Here is a 16,855-nt window from a genome sequence, read left to right as displayed (position 1 = left end):
AAGATATGGTGATTAAGGAGAGGACTTTTGTTTTGAACCCCTAAAATTGCACCCCCTAGACCAGCAATATTGAGAGAGAAGCAGATAGTTATAATTGAACACAGGTACCCCCTTTCTGGAGGGCAACTAGGTAGAGCTATGGATAGAGTGCTAGGCCTGTAGTCAGGAAGATCTGAGTTCAAATATGACTTCAGACACTTATTAGCAGTGTGACCCTGGGCAAGTCACTTCACTCTATTTGCCTCGGTTTTCTCATCTGTAAAATGAGCTGGAGAAGGAAGTGGCCAGGCGCTCAAGTATCTTTGCTGAACAACAACAGTGCCCCTTTCTGAGAGTGTAGAAAAGAGTGCTCAGCCTCCCAGGCCTCCTACTCTCTCAGCAGCAGCTCTGACTCCTACTCTCTTCTTCTCCCCTCACTTGGTTCAGACCTCAGATCATATCTACCCACACCTCCTGAGAGCCTCTTATGAAGTATGGTCTAACAGAGTTTGCAAATCCTTACCTGAGGTACTATGAAGTTAAATGACTTGCTCAGGGTCACACAGTTAGCAGGTTTCGAAGGTGAGATTTGAATCCAGGTCTTTCTAAATGCAAGGCTGAATCTTCATCGGCTAAACCACGTTGCCCTTGTATCTTGTTTTTGTCTTTTTATCCTCAGCCTTTAGCACAGTCGGTATGTGGTAGGTGCTTAGCAAGTACTTGTTGAATTGAATTGAATAAAAATAATAGAACTTTGTCTGTGGTGCATCTTGCTCTTTGAGCCTCAGTTTATTTATAAGATGGGGCTAAACATACTCATGTTACCTATTTCCCCTCTTTGTTGTGAGGATGGTAGTTTGGAAAACAAATACACATGAGCTATTATTATTGCTGGGATGGATCTCAGCCTTTAGGAAGGACAAGGTGGATATCTTGGGCATTTTCTTCAATATCCTTTTGCCTGTACCTTATCTTTTGTGGACACCATCTTCCCACTTGAAAGATCAAAATCCCACCCAATCTACCAAGCAGGCTGCCAGTGTTTGGCCCTGATTAATCCTTAAGGACAATTAAATTGTGGTCTCCATTAGAGAGAGGGTACCCTCTTCTAACCAGGTGGGACACTCATAGGATCAGAGATCTAGTAGGATTAGATCTTAGGGGTCATCTAGTCCAAACTTCTCATTTTACAGATCAGGAAACAGAGGCTCAGGAAGGTTGAGTAATTTGTCCAAGACTACACAGTAATCAAGCATCAAAGGTAGGATTTGAACCCAGGGTCCTCTTCAGCACCAGTGTTCTTCCCATCATACCATATTAGATAGTTAAAGAGTAAGAAAGGAACTATAGAGGGAGGCTTTGGGATTGCATGGCTCTCCCCTTCAGAAGATCATAGAAGTAGAGCTGCTCATCTTGTCTGACTCCCTCATCTTGACAACTTGTGGCAAAGCTCTGATTGCCCTACCTGTCATGATTATAGTAAGTGGCAGAGCCCAGATTGGAATCCACTTTCCCAAACTCCAAATCCTGTGATTTTCCCATGACTATACCTATATGTGATATTACAAACTTTGATGGGACTTTGGTGGAAAACTTCTTTGGGAGCGAGGGGTGCTAGCCAGCCATGATTTATCATCGAAGGTGGGAATTCCAGGCAAGATGGGAGGAAGAGTTCCCAGGAACAACAAGTGAGGGCAGGGTATAGACTCAGGACAAAAATGAAGCAAAATGTTTAACCACACCATCCCATACCCATCCAGCAGAAATATTTACCATGCGCTTCAGGATCAGCTGGAGTGAGTCATTGTTCCCCTTCCACCAAACTCAAAGTCTGGCTAAGTCTGTAGCCCATGAATTAAGAGGTTAGTTGTCTTCAACCAAATGGATAGAGTTAACTACCCTTCCCACTGCCCAATGGAGATGTGAGGCAGACAGCTATGTCTTCACTTTCCCTGCAAATAGGCACACTGCCCAAGCAGCCCCTGGAGAATAAAGAACTTCCCCCCCCCCCCCCCCCCCCGCCCCGGAGATGTTTACTTTGCAGCATACTCGACATCTAGAGAGCTTTCTGAATTCTTTTTTTATTCCTTTGGAGTCCAGAACGTGAAACTTGGGCGGTAGGTTAAAAGCTCTACGTGCACTGATAAGGTTCTCCAGTCTATGACGCTTCTGGGTTGTAAAGTCACACCCCTTGGCATGAATGTATACACTGTGGCTCGACAGGAGGACACGTGTGTCATGGGGGTACTAGTGCCTTGAGGACGCTCATCACTTGTCAACAGGAAGCTGCGATCCGATTCGCTATGGTAGGGGATGCAAATTGAAGCTATCTTCCCCTCCCCCCAGGTAATTATTTAGTCCGATCACGAAAAACCCTGGGTCTCATAGGAACACTTTTTGGGTCTCCCTTCTGTTTTCTGGGTCCCAACAGAAGGGGTGGCACAGTCGATGCTGAGGCTGGGAAGTCAACCCTTCGTTTCTGTGGCGGTTCAGAATTTTTCCCTGCCCCCTTGCCGCGCATCTCCTGGAAGGTTCTCACATTCGCGACTGTCCCTGCCTGCTGCCCAGCCCCGGACCCGGAGCTTCGCTCTCCATTGGTCAGGTCGTCGTCGAGGGGCGGGGCTTCGTCAGCTGTTTGCGGGATGCCAGAGAGCGGGGGTATTTTGGAAACAATACCGCGCGGGCGGCGGCGGAGGGTGGCCTCCCTGCGCGCGCGCCTGCCGCCTGCGCCCCTTCGCCAGGTAAGCCCCCGGGGCTGCGGGGCTGACCGGCCGAGTGGGGTGCAGCGCCCCGTGGGGGGCAGACGTGGGCGCCGCGTGGCGGGGAGCGGGCTGCCGGGAGTGATTCGTGTAGGGAACAGAGTGGACTCGTGGGGAGCCGTGCCCCACGGCAGGGAAGTCTCGGAGTGGTAGCCAATGCTTGGGGGCAATGCCTGGAGAAGGGAGGAGGAGTTAGAGGGTTGACCCTGGAGGGGAGGTGAGCTTCCTCCCACCCCGGTGATTTGTGAGCTCGGGGCTCCCAGGAAGGAGCTTGGGGTGGACTCTGCCCCAGCGGGGGGAGCTGGCAGAAGAGGGGCTCAGCTTGCAATGACCAAGGGAGCTTGGGGGTGCGATGCCTGGGGGACTTTGGAGGTGAGATGCCTTAGTTCTTCTTTTAGATTTCTACTCCAAAGTAGGGATGGTGGTGAAGAGTTTTGGGGAGTACTGCCTTCCGAGGGGGGTCTGACTACTCCATACATCTTGGCTTCTTTCACCTCCTTCCCGTCTTAGTCTGGGCACGGAGCCCCAAGCGCTCATCCCTGCGCTTTGGCTCTGAGCCCTGGCATCACAGCCCTAGAGCTGAGGCTCTTTCCTGGACTTATCTTGTACTGTGGACCCAAGTCTGGAATAGACACATGACCCCTGACTCCTGGCAGCGCCAGGGACTCCGGGTGCCTAGTTTCTGTCTGTGCCCTCTGGGGGCCAAGCCGAACTTTTGGAAGCCACTGTCACAGTTGAACAAGGTTTGGGCAGGTCCAGAAGGGCTTGGATTTCACTTTGGAATAATGTCTTACCTGGCAGTGCCTTCCTGAGGAAACCGACCCCTCTGAGGCTTTGTCCGGTATCCTCAGCTCCACGGGATTCTCTTCCATCCATTTATCCTAAGGTTTTACGGGGACCCCTTGGCTCATCTTCCACCCCTCCCCCAGTCAGTGTACCACAACTCTTCTGGACTAGCCTGTACTGGCAGAGGAGTCTGGAGCTGAATCACTGGGGAAAGTTAGATCAGGTGGGAGAGTGGTGTGTCTGTGCAATTCCTACAGAGAATGGAGAGGGTCTCCAGGGGAATCGTGATCCAACCCACTCTGGCTACACCTCCCCCACCCACCCACCCCAGACAATTTAGAACTAGGGTTTTGCCTAGAGGGGAAAAGCTGACAAGCTGCGGAGGAGAAAAAGAGGCTCTGTGTTTTGCCCGTGTTTGTGGGATCCCAGCGGCTTTAGGGAACCCTCTTTGGGGTTACTGTTATCAGATAAAGGCTGTCATTCTTTGGGGCAACAGGTAACCACCCTCTTTATAACTGTGGTAGAGCAGCCTCAGGTCAGTTCTGTTAGAAAGTTTGCATCCTGGTCCATGGATGTGTGTGTGTGTGTGTGTGTGTGTGTGTGTGTGAGATCTAGATATACACTTTGCCTCTATTCATTAGGTATCTGGGAGAGAGGAGTGATGGATTTGAAGGCAGAAGCATTTGATACCCAGGTTCTTCAAATTTAGGTGTGATCTATTCCATTTAGATGTTTCCAAAAAACACGGTTCCGTTTGGATTGTGTTTGAAGGCACGAGGTAATCTGGGTGACAGGAGTCCGGAGTTCTGTTTTTGATACCTTCTTTGACAAGCTCTGTGCCGTGGCACTCAGGTGAAGAAAGAGCATTGGAGAGTGTAGGTGACTTCTGCCTTTGGGCACTAGCAAAGCTAAGTGACATTGGAGTCACTGAATATACAGGACAAGTTTATAGTACTGAGTTACAAACTCTGGGAGTTGGGGAGTGGGTATCCCTGGGACTTAGTCTTCTCTAAGCTTCCTGTCTGCTCAATCAAGAGGTGCTTCTTAGTTACCCGGATGGCATAGGTGGTGGAAAGTGGAGTGATGCCAGGGAGATGAGGCTGAGTTTTACTTCCTCCTAGGAGGCAGGATACACAACTTGCAGGTTCAACTAGGGACAGGAATGGGAACCCTTCAAGGTAGGGGTTTGGGAGCAGTAGGTACTGGGGACCTTGCAAGGAGCTGGTTATAAAGGCTTCTAGATGATAAGCTCACGCTCCCAGTGGACTTGTGGAGAACAGAGAGCTCAGTTCAGCGAGTCTCTAGATTCAGAGCATCTTGTTGTGACTTAGGCTCTCCCAAGAATCTCACCACCACCAAACCACCCTCCAGTGTCTATTGGTGGGCGTTGAGTAAATGGGGGCGGGGCTTAGGGGAAAGTTAGGCAGCTGGGAGGGACTCGGGTTCTGGAGCTGGAAGGGAGGCTGCAAGGTTATTGTTGGCTTTTGTTGTAGTTGTTGCTCAGCCAGGACTTTAGCTCTCTGCCTGAGTATGGTTGGTGAGCTCCCTAGGGCAGGGATTATGCTTCTTTCTTACTTGTAGAGAACACTGTGTCTGGAGCCTGCTTGGGTGACCTTGCACTCCTGGGGCAGGTGAATAACTTGGGTGCCTCCCCCCCCCACTGCTTCCATTGTTTACCATTTCCTAAATACCCCACAGCAGCACCCAGACTCTGTAAGCAAGTCACACAGCAGCCAAAATAGCCCTTGCCAAGAGACTCACAGTCTGAACTCCACAGACAGGCCTGTTCAGGAAAAGAAGCCAAGGGCAGAAGAGGCTGTGGGCAGCCTAGTAGAGGGGCCAGGTGTGTTGGGTTTTGCCCAGGTTGTTTGGGGGGATTTTTTTTTTTTTGGTCTTCCCTTACAGGTCCCCTGTGCCAAGGCTGTAGGCCAGCAGTGCCTGACCTTATCTTCCATTGGCTGAGGAGCAGCATGGAGAGGAGGGGCATGGATCTTCCAAAGCGGAGGCTGGGGAGTGGCGCTCCAGACTTGATTGCCTTTCTTTTGCAGGAGAGATGGAGCCTCCTCATTATGTGGAAGAGCTGGAGGATGATGTGTTCCACCCGGAGGAGGCAGAGCCTGGTGCTCAGCCAGGGGGCCTGACCTCGGCTGCTCTGTTTGCCCAGAGCCAGCCCGATTGTATGCTGGATGGGCTGCAGCTTTTCCCTCTCACCCACTGCTGTGGCCCAGGGCTTCGTTCAGTTGGCCAGGAAGACAAGGCCACTCAGACCCTCAGTCCGGCATCCCCAAGCCAGGGTGTCATGCTACCTTGTGGAGTGACCGAAGAACCCCACCGACTATTTTATGGTGAGTCTGAGTACCTCTGCCCTTCAGGGTAGAGGGAAAAATATCCCTTCTGATAAAGGTCTGGCAGTGGGCAACAGGAATATCGAGGCCTCTCTTCTTCCCCTTCGGAGCCCTCCTTTCTTTCTGCTCCTTGCTGGATCGCTTGCCAGTCTCCATAGAGCTAGATTACCCAACTCATCATTTATCATTTAATAGATAGCATTTGTATAGTGGTGTGTGTGTGTGTGTGTGTGTGTGTGTGTGTGTGTGTGTGTGTGAGAGTGAGAGGCAGGTGGGGTTAAGTGACTTGCCCAGGGTCACACAGCTAGTAAGTGTCAAGCGTCTGAGGTCAGTTTGAATTCAGGTCCTCCTGACTCCAGGGCCAGTGCTTTATCCACTGCACCACCTAGCTGCCCCTATTCATTTATCATTTATTCAGTCAATAAATAACTATTGAGCACCTACTATGTGCAAGGGTTCAGTGCTATGGGAATCGAGGGCAGGAATTCTCTCACCATTCCAAGAATACCACTATTCTAATACAAGAAGGAATTGTATTAATGACTTTTCAGTTCTTTTCCAGCATTAACATTCTCCTTCTTTCTGTATTCTAAAGTCCCTTTTGGCTCTGGTTATCTGTTAATTCTGCTCAGTGGGTATGGCAGGCTTTTTTTTTCCTTCCCAGAGCAGGGACAGCCCAGTCCTAGATCTAGTTGTATGTCTTCTCCCTTTCCACACACCTAGGAGAGGACTTTAGGGGTAGAAATGGACTAGCCAAGCCTTCCTGGTTTGGTGGTGGCCCTCTGTCTAGGAGGTAAGCTAGAGGAAAGCCCTTGCCTACTTATCAGTGACCTGTGGTGAAGACATAAAAGTACTTACCCACTCCCTCTGGGGTTATCATTTGGTCTGTTGCTACATTGCAGTTCCCTCTGGAAGAGAATGTTCCTGAGGGCCAAGCCTGGCTCACAGCTTTTATTGGAGACTACTTGTGGTTGGAAGGAGAGCAGAAGAAACTTGCCAAGGCCTGGCTGGGTTTGGCTTTGCACTGAGAGAGGGGCTGCTCCTCAGAAACAGAGTGGCTTAAATCAGGGCAGATCCCACTCCTGCTACCTAAATTTAAGGGGTATGAGGGGCACTCATAAGGAAGGAGGTTGGACATAAAGCCCATCTTTTAGTTTAAAGAGAGGAGAGGAAAACCTTATGTGTATAGGATGAGGCACACGACCTATGGTGACTGCATTTCTTTCTAGAAGAACTGCCTCACAGCGATAAGGCAAAGTAATTATGTACAGAGTTGGCCTGAGCAGTTAGAAAAGGAGGGGAGGGGGTAGAGAGTCTCTGGGTTGAGGGATGCCTATAGTCCCTGCATTCAGAGGGCATCCCAGAAGTCCCAGCTGAGGCTGCCTGCTGAAGGACTTTGTTTTTTCCTATGGCCTGAGGCACTCTCTTCTTGGTCTTGGCGGTATTGCCAGGAGCGTGCTCATGCTCGGGGAGGTTCCAGGGTGTATCATCCTCTGCAGCTCCACCTTTTGGCCCTTTCCTTGGTTCCTCAGTCTATTGGAACCAAAAAATCCTGGAGAGTTTAAGAATTCCTTCCAGAGAGGGGCTTCACCCTGGAGGGGGCTGAGCACTTAATTATGGTAATATACAACCTGAAAAATAACACTCAGATTTGTTACCAGACTTTTCTGACCTTCTAGACTAATTTTATGCCCTCCCCCCCATCATTTACTCTGTATTTTAGACAGATTGGACTGTTTGAGTTTTTCTTCCTGTGTTCAGTGATCTATACACCTGGAATGCCCCCCCCCCCCACAATCCTTCTTCTCCATCCTTTAAGGCTGAGCTCAGATACCAGCCATATAGGAAGCTATTCCTGTGTTCTATGTCTCTTTGTCTCTGTCTGTCTTTCCCCCCTTCCCTCTCCCTCTCCACCTCCCAACTAGGTATGATCATTTTTCTCTTCTCAACTCTTCAAGTATTTTGTTATCTTTCTTATACTCCTATCATGTCCTAGTCTGTACCATAGTTATTTGTATATGTCAGGTCAGATACTGAGTTTTATTTCCTTTATTTCCTCCCCCACAATACAGCGTAGCACTTAGTAGGTGGTCGTTTTTGTTGTTGTTGGTTTTTTGTTAAGGAAATGAAATATAGTCTCTATGTATAAATTCTTTTTTAATCAACTTGGGCAAATAGATGAGAGACTTTCTACTCTGGAGACATGCCAAAGCTGAAATGTATACTCTCTGGTTTTGATCAAGCCTCTAGTATGTCCACTGGCTCAAGAGTCAGAGGATCTGGCTACAAACATGACCTCTGGTGCTCTTTTTTGAGCCTCAGTTTCCCCATCTGTCAGATGAGAGGGTTGGGTGCCGCCTGACCAATGAGATCCTTCCAGATTTGCACTTGGAACTGATGTTTACTATATACCAGTGGCCCCTCCTAGGCATTTGCGGATGAGGCCCCCAGGAAGGACTCTGGCTGTTGTGTGAAATGCCGGCTCACGTGGACCTTCTCTCTCTTGCCATCCTTGCAGGCAATGCTGGATACCGACTTCCCCTCCCAGCCAATTTTCCTTCGAGCCTGAGGCTTGGAGAGGAGCCCCCTGAAGAGCAGTGGGAGCAGCGAGCCGAGGTGCAGATTGCACGAAAGCTTCAGTGCATCGCGGACCAGTTCCACAGACTCCACATGCAGCGGGTAGGGATCAGGTGATAGATGCTGAGCTTAGATCTGTGCCAAGAGCACAAGAGCCCTATACTGCCTTTCTCTCCTTGGAAATTCTTGTTCAGACTCAGGGCATCCTCCAGTCAGACTCTCGGGCTCTTCTTTGACTTGGGATTGCTGTAGTTTCCAAGGAGTAGTTGGGTCCAGTTCAGGGGAGGGTCTTGAACTCTAGAGATGAGAATCAGGAAAAGTCTCACCCTGATGGGGAGACGGGAGATACTGAAGGGAGTTCTAGGGAGATGGGAGCTTGGAGAGGGCTGGGCAACAACTTGGTCGCCATTGCCCCCTCCCCATCTCCTTGCCCCAGCACCATCACCCCCGTGGATTGGAGTGGATGCCCAATCCCCACCTCCTGCTCATGCGTTCAGTGCAGCCAAGGGAAGGTTAACCCAGGCAGTGGGGCTCCAGCATGGGAGGGGGAAGCTGTGGAACCGGTTGTAATTTGACACTTTCCAGCTGGGGAGGCCGCCTGATCTGATGTCTCTGTCTGGGAGCCAGGGCCAGGGACTTGGGAGAAAATAGTACCTCTGTGAATCCCTCATGGCCTGGGGCTTGGGGTGCCCGGTGGCAGCCCGGCAGCCTGGCCCTGGCACGGCCACAGTGGAGCATCGCGTGTCAGCTAAGCATGTGGCAGAGTTAGTCAACAAAGGCGGTGGCGGCCGGCTGGCTCGTGCAGGAGGAGCAGTGAGTGGCACGGGCTGCCCTCCCCTGTGCTGGGCCTTTCTGAGCTGCTCTGCCCAGCCAGAACACTTAACCCTTCCTCCCCTGGCAGACATTTTGGAATGTTGCCCAGGCAGGCAGAGGTATCTCGGGCTGATTCTGTATTAGAAGATACAATGCTGAGTGTGAATTCAACCAGTCTTTGAGGTACACCATCCTAGCTGGTCTAAGTTAAGTGGGTGGTGGCTGTCTGTTTTCCACCCATCCTGCATACTAAAGGAGAATTTGCTTTGGGACAGGAGATGAAATAGGTGATCTCAGAGGGCTGAAAGGGAACCACTGACTAGATATCGACCTGGTTGCCTATCCCACCCCTACTTGGGTGTCAGACCTGAACAGTAGCTGGATCTTGGAATATCTCTATTGTGTCCTCCACTTGGCAGCAGTAATTTCCCAGGCATAGGCTGTGTAGGTTTAGATCTGATTAGAGTCTGGGGTAGGGGGAGAAAATGAGACAGAAAATGGGTTGCCAGCGTGGGCCCATGAATACTTTCTGGTTCTCTTGCTGGGCCTTTACTCATAGTGGGGGTATGTGGGTTGTGTAAGGACAGAATCAGTGAAAGGGCATTGGACAGCGAGAGTAGTCTCTAGGGGGTGGATAAGGGTTACATCAACAAAGGTGGCTTGGAAATCGTGGCTCTGACCCTGACCCAGAGTCCCCATCCCCTTGTTTCTACCCCAGGGATGCCAAGTTGCTCTATCCCTTGGCCCCAAGAGCTTCCCTTTTGGCTCACACCCTGGGCCCTTGACCTAGTTCCAACTTGGCCTAATTCTCTCCTGGCCTTCCTTTCCATCCCCACCCCTGTCCCCTAATCTACTGCCTCCATTACTGGATCTTACACAGTGGTTTGGCGTGGGCAGGAGCTGTTCAGAACTATTCCTTCTCTGTAGTCACATTTTTAGACCTGGAGGGAGCTAGATGAGGGACAAGTTTTGGGGCCACACACTGGCTCCCCTCCTCCAGCTGGAAGGGATTCTCTTGTAGTCTGTGTATCCAACAACTTCCTGGATCTCCAGTGGTGGGAGCTGTCCGGTTAGTTATTTCTCCAGGGCCTTCCTGTATAGCTAGTCTGGTGTGGGATCTGAATGTGAGGTGAAGGCCGCCCACCCCTTCCCAGGGCCTGGCTTGCCCTCCTGGCTCCTCTTCTACACAGTTCTCTGCCTCCTCCGTGCGGCTGCTACGTTAACACGTTTTCACCTAGGGAGATTTCCCAGTTCAAACTCACCTAAGAAAAGGTAATAGGGAATCCTCTCTTCCCAGGGCTTGGCTGCAAGTCAAGTTCTTCCAGCCCCCAATCTCCATTCCTCAGCTCTGGCTACTAAACAGGAAAAGGTGACCCAGGAGTTAAGAGTGGCCCCTTTAAGAGCACAGAGTCAACTTCCCAGCCCTACTTAGGCTCTGAGCCAGAGGCGCTCACTATTCAATCTCAGTCTGGGTTGCTGACCTCCTAGGGCCCTGGCCATCTCAGCCTGGGGGGGGGGTGCAGGGGGGAGGGGAATGAGAGTACAACCTTCCAGGGAAGCTAATGTTGAGTGTTCAATGGAGGGGCCCTGACTGATCCTTCTCCCCTCCTGCCAGTGGCTTTGGAGTGATTTAAATTCTGATTTTCCAACCTGTTTTCTCAGCTCCAACATTATGTAAAAAAAAAAAAAAGTCAGGCCCTAATGTTATTATTTCTTTTCTCCCCAGTCTTTCTTTCTTTCTTTCTTTCTTTCTTTCTTTCTTTCTTTCTTTCTTTCTTTCTTTCTTTCTTTCTTTCTTTCTTTCTTTCTTTCTTTCTTTCTTTCCTTCTTTCTTTCCTTCTTTCTTTCCTTCTTTCCTTCCTTCCTTCCTCCCTCCCTTCATTCCTTCTTTCCTTCCTTCCTTCCTCCCTCCCTTCATTCCTTCTTTCCTTCCTTCCTTCCTCCCTCCCTTCATTCCTTCTTTCCTTCCTTCCTCCCTCCCTCCCTTTCTTCCTTCTTTCCTTCCTTCCTTCCTCCTCCCAATTCTAACACCAGGCTCCCCTCCTGCCACTGCTGCCTTTGGGGAAACCAGAGGGCCTATTAATCATAAGCAAAGGGACCACAGATATTGTCTCTTTTAGGCATTTTAGAAATCGACTTTAGAAAGTAATTCACTTTTCTAATCTGGCCTCTTACATCCACTGCTGACTGGCATTCCACATCTACAAAGCACTATCGTCTTTATTCCTTGTGGCCCATTCTTGCCTCTGTTCTTTCTCTCTTTGCAGGCCAGGAAGTTGAAGCCCACAATGGTGAAGGGATTTGGGACCAGGATCCCAAGCTTCTGCTTATTCCCTTAAGTTGAGTTACCTCTCTCTCCTGGCTTGGTCTTTTGTTCCATTTGTCCCATCCTAAGGCATAGCCAAGAGGTAACCTGTGGCTTTGGCCGAGGCTTTCTCCCATGGAGACTCTGAGAGATCATAGGATCATAAATCTAAAGTCGGAAGGCCTTCTAGTTACACAGAGTCACCCAGGTAGTAAGGGTCAGAGGTGGTACTTCAACCTAGGCCCTGTGACTCAGAGTCAGTATTTTCCTTTCCTGGTTTCCTTTTTAAGGAGGCTTCAGTATAGCAGAAAGAGCTCTACCTTTAGTATCAGATGACCTTGGGTTTGATGGATTGCTGTTTTCTTATTACCTACGAAGACCTGGACAAGTGACTTAACCGGTATTGGCCTTAGACCCCTAAGCTTCCTTCTTTCTCTAAATGCCTCATTTGTGGCCCCTGGTGGGATAGACAGGGTTGAGTGATGCAATCAGAGCAAAGGGGGAGAGAGGCCCCAGCTGTGTGACAGGGTCCCTAGAAAGGATGAAGGGAGATCTAACCACCTTCTTCCTACCTTTTGATCTTTTGAGACACTTTCACTCTGCTAGGGTGGTTTTCTCGATAAGCATGTTACACCGGGGAATCTATCTTCTATTCCTAGTTTCTCTGTCTTCCCTCAGATATTCTTTTTCTTTTCTTTTCTTTTTTTGCAGGGCAATGAGAGTTAAGTGACTTGCCCATGGTCACACAGCTAGTAAGTGTCAAGTGTCTGAGGCCGGATTTGAACTCAGGTCCTCCTGAATCCAGGGCCAATGCTTTATCCACTGTGCCACCTACTTGCCCCCTGCCCCAGATATTCTTTTGGCAAAATCAGAGAATCCTTTCTACTGTGGGGAGTTATGGGTCAAAGTTGGAAGGCTTGATGAAGTTAGGGATGGATCTGTAGTATTGAAAAATGGGACTACCTGGAGAGCACGGAACTCTAAATGTGTCACCAGATGGAACCCGGTATGGAAATAGTCTGAAACGGAATGTAAACTACTTAGAGGCAGGGACTACTTAATTTTTTTTCTTTGTCTCCCCAGTGTCAAGCACACGCCTAGCTTATAATAGACACTTAATAAATGCTTGTCAGGAGATTGATTGTGCCCGCCAAGATCTCTCTGATGGCTTTTCAGTTGAAGACTTGGCTTATTTCCCAAGCTGCATTGCCCTCTGGGGACTGGTGCAGTTATGCTGATGGTCATTTAGGGATGGACAGTGAAGCTACAGACAGAAAATGACTCGGAGGCAGAAAATCGAAGTCAGAGATGAGCCTACTAATAGCTTTTTGGGTTTCAAAGGCAGTTCGAGAAAGGCTGTAGTATTAACTCTTCCTACCTACTTATAAGCACTCTGTCTTCTTAACTCCATTGTTTAAACCCAGAGGTGTAAGCTTTGACTCCTTGATGCATCCCTGAATTGCTAAAGTATGCAGTGTGATCCCTGAGATGCAGTGAGGGAACCCAGGGTTTGGCTACTTAGGGTTGATCTTGGTGTTCTCTGAGTTCATGTGACCTTCCTTCTGCAAGAAGGAGGTGTAAACCTTTCCTGGCAACTTCAACAGATACCTTGCTAAAACCTCCACAGAGAGGGGTTCTAGCTTCTTTAAGCACAGCACTGGTTCCCTTGTTCTGCTCTCTATTTGCCTCATCAAAGCATGGCTTAAAGGGGAGGCATGAAAGGGGCTGATGGATGAGTGGTTTCCTGTAGAAGAGGTTGGTGGGCTCCTTTAAGCCTTGGGACATTTCCCAGAGATCTCATGAAGCTAAGGCACCACTGACCTCAAGAGAGCTAGTTAAGCCATCCTACAAGGGGCATCTTGTATTAGGCACCTAGAAACTGTTCTTTCATTTGTCCTGGGGGATTAATTCCACTCAGACCAATATGACTTAGAAATCCTAGGTATAATCATTATTAAATCCTTAGAAAATTAGTTCTGGTTGAGATTTCACCTGTGCTACAACCAAAAATGTCATTAGGCAGTTTGATAATGGGTATTTTTTTTCCAGAGGGAGTTAAGAAGTGAGTTTAGTTTGTAGCATAGGCCTAGCCTGTAGTTTATAATAGAGGCTAGGCACTTTGGTGGAGAAATCTTGCAGATGACCAGTCATGACCTCAGATGCTTGATGGTGAAGGTTGCCTCCTGCCTCCTAGAAGAGGTGGCCGACTATGGGTGTGGAATGAGGCATACATTTTCAGACATGACAAGCATTTTGATTTGTTTTGCTTGATTATGCTATTTATCACAAGAGAAGATTCAAATGCTAGGGAGATGGTGGTGGGAGAAGTCGAGAATGATTTATAAAAAAAGAAAAGAGCATCAGTGAAACATTTTTTAAAAGAGAGAGAAGGCTAGTCTAAGCTGTTGGTTTATGTGGTGTATTAGACTTATCAGTGACTTTTCTGCCTTGGCTTATCAGCTTCCTGGCCTTTTAGAACCCTCCCATTGTTGGAGGGTGGTTTTTCTAGCCTCTAAGAGAGGGTGGGCTTGAGCTGGGGGACAGGAGAGACTCAGAGACTGGTAAAAAGGAATCCCTAGGGAGTCTGCCTCTGCCACTGGAGTGGAAAGCCTGCCCGGAGCACTTCAGAGAGGTGGGGGTTGGGGGATGGGGTAGATGCCGGGCAGGAATGGAGGTGGGGGGGTGGGTAGAGGGGTAGCTGTGGAGAGAGGCTGTGCGTGAGAGCCCAATCTTCTGGGCCCTGTGTTTGCTCTGTGGCTGGCTCTGTTTATATCGCTGGCTATATTTAGCCTCTGAGTCATCTGTGTGGCTGACAAGGGGCCGAGTTCCCCACAGGCTGTGCACCTGACAGCTCCTCCTTCAGTGTTCCAGGAGAAGGGGCCAGTTAGTCTCCCCACTGTGGTAGGCGTGTGTGTGTGTGTGTGTGTGTGTGTGTGTGTGCGCGCGCTCAGTAGGAACAGAGGTAAGGTTTGGCTTGAATTTTAACCTGTGCTACTTACTGGTGGCAAAAAAAAAAAAAATACCCTTACTATTCCTACCATGCCCAGAACAAAGTGTATATAAGAGAGAAGGGAACTAGAGCCTCCTCCCCTGCTTAGGTTTGTAGTATCCAGGAAGGAAAACCCCAGTGTGGCAGGAACCAACTAACAGCCCATTGGGAGGAGTCAATTTTTACCTCTCCATGGCCTTTCAGATCCAAATAGCATCCCCGCCCCCCCTTTCATCTCCAAGATAGAGTCAGAGGACCCAAGTTCAAATCCCATTCCAGGCATTTACTGAACATGTCACCTCACTCCTCTGGGCCTCAGTTTCCCTCTCTGTAAAATGAAAGAGTTGGGTTAGATGCCCTCTGGGTCCCATTCCAGCTCTCAATCCCTGATCCTGTGAGCTATGACTCCTACCCCTGTGTCCTAGGGGAGTCAGATATCACAATTCTGTGCCAGGCTCCCAAGAGTCTTCTTCACTTCTCCAATTGTAGACCAAAGGGAAGTGAGGCGTTGAGGGGGCTTTTAGAGAAACTGGGCACGGGACTCTATAGCTCCTGCCACAGAGACCCACACCCAGATCGCTCCATTACCTAGACCAAAGAGGGGAAGGAGGGCCTGTGCATTTGGGGGAGAGAAGAGGAATGGATCCAGACCTTTTCACTTCTCTCTCAGTCTCAAGCCCTCCCTTCCTCATAGCCACCCCCCAGCCACTGAAGTCAGCCTCTTGGGTTGGGTAAGAAGGGAAGCACACTGCTGCTAGGCATGAGAACGGGATGTCCCGAGGCTGCCCTCTCCTCCCCGTGAGGCGATTGGTGTTGCCATGGTGGCCAGTGGCTTCCACTTCCTGTGGGCATAGCTGTCAGAGGGGACAGCGCTTGGCAAGGTATTTTTTTTCCTTTTCTTTTCTGTTTTTGTATGATTTCTTCCCCTAGGGTAGAAGAACTGAAACAGTGAAGATTTTTTGTTTTGTTTTGTTTTGTTTTGGGTTTTTTGCAGTGCAATGAGGGTTAAGCGACTTGCCCATGGTCACACAGCTAGTAAGTGTCAAGTGTCTGAGTCTGGATTTGAACTCAGGTCCTCCTGAATGCAGGGTTGGTGCTTTATCCACTGTGCCACCTAGCTGCCCTCAATGTTGAAGTTTTTAAGAAATGTCCCATCATTCTGTCTCCCCTGGCAGGTCTGTTTCCTGCCCAGGGTCTGTAACTATGAGGTTTAGTCTCCCCTAGAACAATGTATAGCATTCACCCTCTAATCTTGGTGCCAGGGAGGAGGGGGGAACAGAATGGGAATAGTTCTAAGGTCTGATGATCTAGAGGGAGGAGAGGGGGTTTCTCTGGGGGGCCTGGTCACCTGAGGCCCCTTTCAGTAGCATCACAGATATAGAAAGGGCTCTCAGAGAAAATTTAGCTTGACCCCTTCATTTTATAGTTGAGGAAACTGAGGGCTAGGGACAATAATACATTATTGGCCCAGAGTCCCACAGGTGGTAAGCATTAGAGGCTGAATTTGAACCTAAGTCCTCAAGAACTAGTGTGCTTTCCCATGTTGAAGGCATTTCTTTGTAAAGATGAAGATAGGGGCAGCTAGGTGGTACAGTGGATAAAGTACCAGCCCTGGATTCAGGCGGACCTGAGTTCAAATCCAGCCTCAAACACTTTGCTTTCCCATATTGAAGGAATTTCTTTGTAAAGATGAAGATAGGGGCAGCTAGGTGGTACAGTGGATAAAGCACCAGCCCTGGATTCAGGTGGGCCTGAGTTCAAATCCAGCCTCAGACACTTGACACTTACTAGCTGTGTGACTCTGGGCAAGTCACTTAATCCTCGTTGCCCTACCAAAAAAAAAGTAAAGATGAAGATAAGGCTCATTCTTGCCTTGAGCTCCATTTCATCCCTCACTAGTCCACATTGCAGCTAGGTAGAAAGAAAAGAAGGAAACCAACCTACTATGCTGCTAGGTGGTACAATGGCCAGTCCTAGAGTAAGGAAGACCTGAGTTCAAATCCAGCTTCAGACAGGTAGTAGCTGTGTGACCCTGGGCAAATCTTTTAAACCCTATTTGCCTCAGTTTCCTCATGTATAAAATAAGCTGGGGGAGGAAATGGCAAACTACTCTAGTATCTTTACCAAGAAAACCCCAAATGGGGTCATGAAGAGTCAGACATGATTGAAAATGACTGACCAACAAAAACAGTCCACATTCCTGGAATACAATTAATCAATCACCAAGCATTAATTAAGTGCCTACTATGTGCCAAGTAGTACCAGCTACTGAAGATACAGAGGCATAAATGAAATAGTCCTT

General features: G+C 49.1%; 1 protein-coding gene across 2 annotated transcripts in view; it reads left to right on the top strand.

Moving 5' to 3' along the window:
• Nucleotides 1–2,638: 2,638 nt before the first annotated feature.
• BMF (Bcl2 modifying factor) overlaps nucleotides 2,639–16,855 on the top strand; it is a 28,939-nt gene continuing 14,722 nt past the window's right edge. The window contains exons 1-3 of one of the 2 annotated variants that reach the window (XM_043986118.1): nucleotides 2,639–2,720; nucleotides 5,573–5,869; nucleotides 8,388–8,548. In XM_043986118.1, the coding sequence (XP_043842053.1) occupies nucleotides 5,578–5,869; nucleotides 8,388–8,548 (453 nt within the window). In that variant the 5' untranslated portion in view covers nucleotides 2,639–2,720; nucleotides 5,573–5,577. Of the gene's footprint in view, nucleotides 2,721–3,009; nucleotides 3,111–5,572; nucleotides 5,870–8,387; nucleotides 8,549–16,855 lie in introns of those variants that run through there. The other variant, XM_043986119.1, reaches the window with a different exon arrangement.

Source organism: Dromiciops gliroides, chromosome 2 (assembly GCF_019393635.1).
Source record: "Dromiciops gliroides isolate mDroGli1 chromosome 2, mDroGli1.pri, whole genome shotgun sequence".
In the NCBI taxonomy this organism is placed as follows: domain Eukaryota; kingdom Metazoa; phylum Chordata; class Mammalia; order Microbiotheria; family Microbiotheriidae; genus Dromiciops; species Dromiciops gliroides.
The sequence above is the reverse complement of the archived record's forward strand: the minus strand, read 5'-3'. Positions and strand labels throughout refer to the sequence as shown.